The following is an 8,238-nucleotide window of genomic DNA, read 5'->3' as shown; positions in this document are numbered from 1 at the left end:
CATTGGAATGTGGAATGCACGGTTGCATCTTATACTTTAACTGAAGGCGCTTCAAATTATACGTACTATTTTATACTCCGTCCGTCCGGAAATACTTGTCATTGGAATGAATGTATCTAGATGTATTTTAATTTTAGATACATTTATTTTCATCCATTTTGATGACAAGTAATTCCGGACGAAAGGAGTACGAGCTAACCCAACCTCAGCTCAGCTCACTCAAACTCGAGTTAGCTTGCGTTCGAACTTGAAGTTGGTATAAATTCCATACTGATCTCCTTAAAGTTACAGTTCGGCAGATTTTTAGCAATTCCGCTCTTCCTTTACACGAACACGCTAAACTTAGCACCAAGCTTTCTTTCTCTACATGTACAGAGTCCAGTCCAGGTGCCCGAAGGCACGGACTATCCTGTAATGGAGCACGCTGGCATATCCGGGGCCGAGCGAGATCTTCAGATTTTCAGCAGTTCTGGCGCTCTTTCTTTCACATCAAACACAAAGGTTTTATTCCTCTACATGTACGAGTCCAGGTACCCGTTGGCGTGTACCATCCTGTAATTCAGCAGGCTGGCGTAGACGCGGTCGCACACCCCCACGAACAGGGACTCGTCGTCCGGGCTGAGCGAGATCCCTGAGATCTCGCCGAAGAAGTCGATCTCCTGCCGCTTCCGGTAGCACTCGGCGGCGCTGTAGACATGCACAAAGTCGGCGGGCTCCGAGAAGAGCAGGAACCGCCCGTCCGAGGAGTAGCGGATGCACCGGATTGCGCCGATGTTGCCCCTCAGGACTGCAAGGGAGGTCGACGGGTTCCGGATGTCCCACACCCGGCAGGTCTTGTCCTGGTTTCCGGTTGCGAAGGTGATACCATCTGGGTGCCACGCCGAGGCAAACGAGTAGTCCAGATGGCCAACTAGGGTAGAAGTTACCTGCACAGGAAAGAAAAATTGAATACTGATGTCTCTGTCCAGATAACACAACAGTCAAGATAATGCCGGCGACACCATGAGCATGAAAATAAAAAAAAACCTGAGCTCTGCCTATTCTATCGATAAAGATGAAACATGGAGGACAGAGATCTGTACAAAAATTAAAAATAAAAGCGATTGAATGGCGAAATGCACAAGAAAAACTAGGACATCATTTGCACCAAATCTTATTCTATCGATAAAGATGAAACATGGAGGGCAGAAGCCTGTACAGAAATGAAAAGAAAAACTAGGACATCATTTGCACCAAAATCTTATTTGTCGCAAATTTCCAAGCCCCTGACTCCACTTTGATCTTTCCAAAGAGGATCACCAGCATAGCTGATTTATGATTGAAAGCTCCGCGTTTCAAACTAGGCATTGCCAACACAATAATGTCCCATGATATGCAATTTTTACAAAAACAAACGACTGGCAAAATCTTGCAGGGGGAAAGGTAAAACAGAGAATCTGATGACTAGTGCCCTATGTGCATGGAAACAAGCAAGACTGATGCATGTACATCATTCTCCACAGTAGGAATGGAAGTCCAAGAAAAAAGAATACACCAAGAAACCCTTTCAATGAAGTCATAAATATAATTAAGGTGCTTACATCTCACTTTACTAGTAATGCAAGGAGCCAATAGTATAATAAGACTAACATAATAATATCTGAGATACCTACAAAAGATAATGGCTGATAACAAGCATATACTAGCCAAATACCTTGCCATTTCGTGAATCAACAAGAAGAGCATCCCGGTCATCTCCAACTACTGCCAAAAGTTTCTTGTCCGGGCTCACAGATGTGTGCTGTCATTGGGGGAACGACAGGCAAGGGGAACAGTTAAGAAAGGTACAATAACCTGAAATTTTTATGTGATCTTGAAGAGATAGAACTTACATTCACTGGCCAGTTAAAACGGAAGTGATTCAAGAGCTGAAATCTTTCCATGTCAAATTCACGAACACCAGAATCATTATTCGATACCGTAATGCGCAAGCTTCCACTACATGAGTATTTCGCAAACCTTCAGATTTCTATAACAATATCTACAACTTCAGATGCGAGGTCTGCAAGTGATTTTTTTACCTTGTAGATCTGTGTATATCCATAGCATTTGTGATAGCATTGTCGCTCAAAGTAGTCCTTGTGCAGAACTTAACATCACGTTCTCCTAGACTCTGCATAAAGACAGAGAAATGCAGAGCATGTCAGCCTGCTATTCATGATTTACCATTTATATAAATCAGGTATCCGATTAAAGAAAAATTAAGGGCAGTCTGCTGCCTATATACTACCCCCTTATGCAGTGTCTCTTTTGTTTCTCATTCCTACTCTGCTGCCCATATACTAAGGGAGTATATGTCAGCCTAACAACAGAAGGGGGATATGACCAGTTTAGAATGCAGAGTGGGAATACGTAAAAATAGTAAAACCACAGGAATTGGATATCATGTCTCCTGGATTTTTTTACGGGAGTTAAAATATCTATCTGGAAGCTCCACCTCAACTTTACAGGCAAACACTTCTTGACTAGAGAGAAGAGGTTGAACTTGTTACTGAAAACATGAGGTTGACTAGATGTTTCGAACTCTCCAAAGGTGAATGAAGAGTTCATATAGGATTTTTTCAAAGCTAATCCAACAATCACAAAGAAAACTTCATAGGAAAACTTTCTAGAGGATTATATTCCTATAAAATGTAACAAAAACCTTTACTTCAAACAGGCCATAAGGATGATTTCTGACCATTTTGTAACTTCTGATATAAAATACTTAGCACAAATAGAAGAAAATTGGAAGAAAACAAAATGCAGCAGATACAGAATTCAAGTGGAGGTTACAGTAATAGTAACACTGCCTAACACCTTACCTTGCAAACTAGTTCTCCTTGAAAACCACCAGCGACCAATAAACCCTCATTTACTGCAAGTGTGCTAACTTGAACGCCAGTAAACCCTTCTAGTGCACAGCCAGGGTGTTTCTGCGTAACCAACAAATTAATATAGGTTACTTGCATAATCGGTATAAATCAACAAACAGAACGTCAAACTTGGGAGAAAAAATAAGAATAACTGATCAGAAGGAAGCACCAGGAACTTTAAAAGAGGAAAACCTTTGCTGGAGCAACATGCCCCGAGAAATCAAGAACATCTGTCATTTTGTGAGACAATGACGACCAGTGGCCTACTGTGGAATTCGACATGAAATAAACATCATGCTTTGAAGTTGCCCATAACAAATTCCGAAGCTACAATGAAAAAAAGGGTTGATCAGTGCGAGCAGCATTAAGAATCATATGAATAGATACATCTAATTGGCCTGATCTTCAGTAGAGAATGAGGCAGATATAATGCAATGCAGACAAACACATTGAGTTTACATCATTTTTTACTGTAACTGGTAGGAGTTCTGCTGCTGCATTATAGATTAAGCGGAGAGTGTATGTACAGGTGCAAGAGCACAAGAGTCCAAGAGACCAATTGCTAAACGAGTGTGCTGCATGTACAAGGGATAAACACTGCGTTTGTGCAAGGGGCCAGTTACAGACTGGAGGCTTTCCTCCACGAGGCAACCAACCTGGTGTGGATTAAGGGTTTGGTTGGAGAACATAATTTTATTGCCCTCGTTCAGATATGCCAAGCAGCATAAGACGCCGTCAGCGCAGCCTTCTTAGGTCCAGAAGCTCAAGCGCTTCACCAAGATGACATCAAGCCCTGAAGATTAGAAATCCTAGGCCTCAGGTTTGAGTGCCTGCAACAGGTCAGGTGCCAGACTTTCCTAGCAAAAGGGCACAGACAGAATAGGTGCACCGCAGGTTCAAGAATTTGGTCGCGCAGGGCACACCAATCATCATGTGGCCAACCCCGGGCTTGCAGGTGATCCACCGTTAGTAACCAATTCGGTGCAGATACCAGATAGCCAAAAAAACACCTTGGGCTCCATCTTGAGTTGCCAGATTCTGGAGATGGAGGTGAGAACAGACTTTATCAAAGCCAGACAACCTGCCTTAGTCATAAGCTTTCCTTTCCATCCCGCAAGCTTAGCAGCCAATGTCGAGGACAGGTTGGATCTGAATTTTACTGGATTTCCTTGTACTAGGCAGCCCGAGATAGGAACATGGCAGGGAGCCCCCAGATCACGCAAGAAGGATACCAAAGTGTCATTGATATCCAGGTTGGAGCAGTGGATATGGAAGGAAATTGGTTCTGAGAAACTTGTGCGCGGGCCGGAAACATCACCAAAAGCAGCAAGAACAGAGTGCAGGGCATCGCTTCTCACAGGGTTGATGAACAAGGCGACATCATCAGCACAGATACTAACATGGAACCTTGCATGGCGGCTGGACAGCTGACTCAGAATTCCATCATTCGTCACCCTTTTGAGGATCTTGAACGGCTCGATGGCAATATCAAGAATAGGAGAGGCGACAAAGGGTCACCCTGGCGGAGGTAGTCAGTGCAGGAAAAGAATGCCAGGTACACCGTTGAGGACACAGAAAGAGGCGGAAGCCAAAGATACGGCAATGAGATCTCTCCACTTCTGCCCAAATCCAAACTGCGCCTTGAAACCGACAGAATCAAAGGCTTTAAAAAATACGCCGTCTAGGAGCATTACCAGGACTCACTAGAAAAACAAATAAATCAGACCGAATCAAAGGCTTTTGCAATATCCAGCTTGAGGAAGCGGGCAGGCTTTGATTCGATCTGATTTAGGTGTGAATCAGATTCTGTACATGTAGGAAATTGCCCTGGATGCATCTCTTGAGGAAAGCATTCTGACATAGAGAGATGAGATTATTCAGCTCAGGGCAAGGCGTAGGGTAAGCAATTTTCTGAGAATCTTCGTCACGCTTTGCAATAAACTGATCGGTCTATAATCAGCAGGCCAGCAATTTCTTCAGGATAAGCGCAACTTGAGCAGTGTTCAGCAAATTCCAATGTTGGACATTAACTGCAAACGGCTGGTTAAGAGCACTCAGGAGGTCGAACTTGATAGTACTCCAGCACATCTTGAAGAATAAACCTATAAAACCGACAGGGCCAGGGATTTTTTTCAGAAGGCATATCCTTAATGGCCACCTTGAGCTCATCCATGGTGAAAGGAGGGTCTCAGTGACTCGGATTTGCCCTAGGCAGCTGCAGGAAATCACCATCAAGTTGGAAGGGTCTGCCCTCACTCATGCCAGGAAGCAAACAGAAGTGGTTGAGGAGCAGATCAGCTTTATCTCTATGATCAGATACCACAGAGGTGCCCGAGTGGAGGAAAGGAGTATGATTTTTGCGCTGCCGCCCGTTGCACGGAAGTGGAATAACTTTGTATTTGCATCACCGGCCTTGAGCTGAGTTAACATAATTGATACAGATATCCAGCTATGTCCCAAATCAATCAGTGCTTTATAAATCCACAATAACCTCCATTGCCCATTTTCAGGGTTATACTCCTTTTAACAGTTTCATGCGAAACTCTATGTAACCACTGCAGCATTTAATTCAAAGCTGCAGTACAATTTATAAAGTTAAACCATTCTAGTGGAACCCTTAAACCAGAGATCCCATAAAAAAGGAAACTAAGTTATCTTTTCAGACCTCTTGCTGATATGGATACAGATAAGACAGAGAACTTTGCAAAGAAAGCACAATAAATGCTAATGCGAAAGAAGGAAAATGGAAGTCCATATAACGTAATGCTAATGGATGTAATAAGTATGCCATACTACAAATCCTGCATTAAACAGAAGACAGATCACAACTCACCTGAAAATGGAGAATTGAGGGTTTCACTATCCGAGTGTTGTATTGAAATTCATAGTACTTGCTGCTGCTCTCCACTTGCTTGCACAACTATTAACATTTCAGAGGATCCTTTTAGGAAATTTGGTCATCTAGAAAATAGAGTAAACATTGACAGATACAATTGATATTAATTAAGACCTTATCCATGAGCTCTCCGGACTGAGGGAAGTTCTCATAGTTCTTGTACTGTTCCAACCTAGCTTTTCTGTAATCCTGCCTGGTGATTTGTAACCTCTCCCATGGTATACCTTGTATATCCTTTCCTGCCCTTGCTTCAGCTGCTGATGTGTCAGTTATCCTGGTGAGCTGTAGAAAACAGTCAAATATCAATACGCTTTAGCTTAATATACTAGGATATTTTTATATAAGCACCGGAAACTACTAGGCCTGAACAATATTATAATTTCGCCAAGCGTTTAAAATATCAAAAGGGCAAAAAATCACACAAAGTACTTTTAAAGCAATTATTTATCCTTAATGAGCTACATCAGTAACAATTTATTCAACCATGTCGTTATCTTGATGATTAGATAGACTCAGGTACGGCTACATAAATAGTTCTCATGCATACGCCAAAACATGGCGGCCCCATGCGCTAATTTTTATTCAGCAGTTGAATGATCAACAAGGCCAAAGGCACAGGTCCTTTTTTTTCTAGTAGAAAGCCATGTTTTATGCTGTTTGGTCTTAGCCAATTCAAAAAGCACTGAAACATGGCATCTACAACGCCTGGTGAAGTGGGGCATTGAAAATTATGCAGTGTATGCCACTTGTGAAAACGACGTTACAGGGAATGGTAAGCCAGATCATTATTGGCTGGAGATAAACACAAGTAGCAAATTCGAGCTGGAATGATTGGGCAATACTAATCTGCTCCACAAGCACCATTGACATCAAGTCACCTCTTTATCATAACTATTGAATTCGGCAACAAAAGACTAAGCGAGGAAATATCAGCACTGTAAACTAGCCACATGGTCTAAAAGTAGCTTTTCCGCACCCTTTTGAGTATAATCACTGGACTAAGGTTCCTCTCGCGACAAGCGCATGTTTTGCACGAGTGATTGCGCGCCTCGCATAATATAGTGGTTCTTTTTTAGAATATATACTGGTTCTTTTGTTGATGGCAAGTTATGTTTCTCTACTTTGTCGTAGCATAGCAAACTACTGCGACCTTTTAACTTATAAAACGGATAGCTCTCACCCACCGGGTAGAAGTGGTAAACATGCTAGAAAACTAAGCTGAAACCGCGGCACTGCGAACTTGCCTCCGCGATCAGATTTCAGGACGAACCTCCTAATTGTGCCCATGATTTTATTTTTTCTGAAGAACCAGCCGCTACACTAACACGTACAGGCAAGCCACTGATAATAAACTCCTAAACGCCCTAAACAATATCAGCGCTGAACTTCGAATCATACCATAAAGAGAAATAAACCTCGACAACCTATCAATCAATCAATTAGATAACTGAAAGCGGAACTGCAGGTGCAGGCAGGCTCAGATTCGCGATTCGGAGAAAACAAGCGGCGGAACCACCAACACCACCGCGACACCAAGCCCAAAGGAACGTGGTTACCGACCAGCGCGTACTCGTCGTCGCCGTCGCCGTCCCTCCGGCCGTCGTCGCCGGCTCCGCCGGCGTGCTGGAGCTCGCTGCCGGCCTCGACGTCGACGTCGACGTCCATCTCGCCGTCCGAGACGTCGTAATCGTCCACCGCGTGCCCCGCGGCCGCCGCCGCCGCCGCACCTTCCCGCACGCTGGCGGCCATGAATCAATCAACCACCTGCGCGCACCAAACCAAACCACTCAGATGAAACCCACGCGGACACAGACAAACCCACTCAGAGGACCCGCGCCTCGGGCGAAGCAACCGGAGCCGTACCTGTGCTGCGCAGGGCGGGGCAGGGCGGCGCCGAGCGCGTAGGGCAGGGACGGGCCGGGGAAGCGCGGGTTGGCGGGAGAGGGGATGAGGGAGGAGGGATGAGCTGCGTCGGCGGCGGGGGTGAGGATGGGGGTGGGGGTGGGGGTGGGATGGGCAGAGACGTGTGGAGGGGAGGAGGGCAGCGGGGCTGGGCGGGCTGGCGCTCCCCTTTTTGTGCCGTGCGGCGAAGCGAGGCTCTAGACGGCAGGCGAGGGCTCGCACGCTCGATCCGGAATTTGACAGCGACGGGGGACGGATGTTGGGGATCCGCCGCGCTATACATACAGCGGGAGGGAGCCTCTAGAAGCCATACAACGAGTCGGAGTAGGAGTATGATGATTGACGACACCCATGGTTGATGGTACGTGTACTTTTTTATTCTTCCCGTCATGTGTTTTTCTGCGAGGGGCGCACTAAACTAAACAAGCAAACACTGTTTTTCTAGGGCAGGAGGGGGTCGGAGCACGCAAGCGCTGCCCCTTTGTGGACTGTAATTTGTTAGATTATTAACTGTTGGTGTGTCTGGTTTTGGCCAAATGTTTACTT

The 8,238-nt window shown here is 45.0% G+C and overlaps 1 protein-coding gene across 1 annotated transcript; it reads right to left on the bottom strand.

Moving 5' to 3' along the window:
• Positions 1–233: 233 nt before the first annotated feature.
• LOC123156308 (uncharacterized WD repeat-containing protein C2A9.03) lies at positions 234–7,998 on the bottom strand. The gene is made up of 10 exons (XM_044574444.1): positions 7,654–7,998; positions 7,351–7,554; positions 5,905–6,072; positions 5,728–5,814; positions 3,087–3,221; positions 2,844–2,954; positions 2,061–2,152; positions 1,872–1,977; positions 1,694–1,780; positions 234–926 (listed from the first exon to the last, which is right to left on the bottom strand). Exons 2-10 carry the CDS (start codon positions 7,537–7,539, stop codon positions 513–515), a joined length of 1,389 nt encoding a protein of 462 aa, XP_044430379.1. The 5' UTR covers positions 7,540–7,554; positions 7,654–7,998; the 3' UTR covers positions 234–512.
• Positions 7,999–8,238: the final 240 nt, after the last annotated feature.

The sequence above is a fragment of the Triticum aestivum genome, chromosome 7B, assembly GCF_018294505.1.
Source record: "Triticum aestivum cultivar Chinese Spring chromosome 7B, IWGSC CS RefSeq v2.1, whole genome shotgun sequence".
Taxonomy (NCBI): Eukaryota; Viridiplantae; Streptophyta; class Magnoliopsida; order Poales; family Poaceae; genus Triticum; species Triticum aestivum.
The sequence above is the reverse complement of the archived record's forward strand: the minus strand, read 5'-3'. Positions and strand labels throughout refer to the sequence as shown.

What these genes read in the sequence shown, in the direction of transcription:
- LOC123156308 (XM_044574444.1), bottom strand. Translation starts at nt 7,539, where the DNA reads ATGGCCGCCAGCGTGCGGGAAGGTGCGGCGGCGGCGGCGGCCGCGGGG. An exon ending in GTTTTAACTGGCCAGTGAAT is followed by an intron (nt 1,781 to 1,871) that starts GTAAGTTCTATC and finishes CCCCAATGACAG; the next exon opens with CACACATCTGTGAGCCCGGA. An exon ending in TTGATTCACGAAATGGCAAG is followed by an intron (nt 927 to 1,693) that starts GTATTTGGCTAG and finishes TTTCCTGTGCAG; the next exon opens with GTAACTTCTACCCTAGTTGG.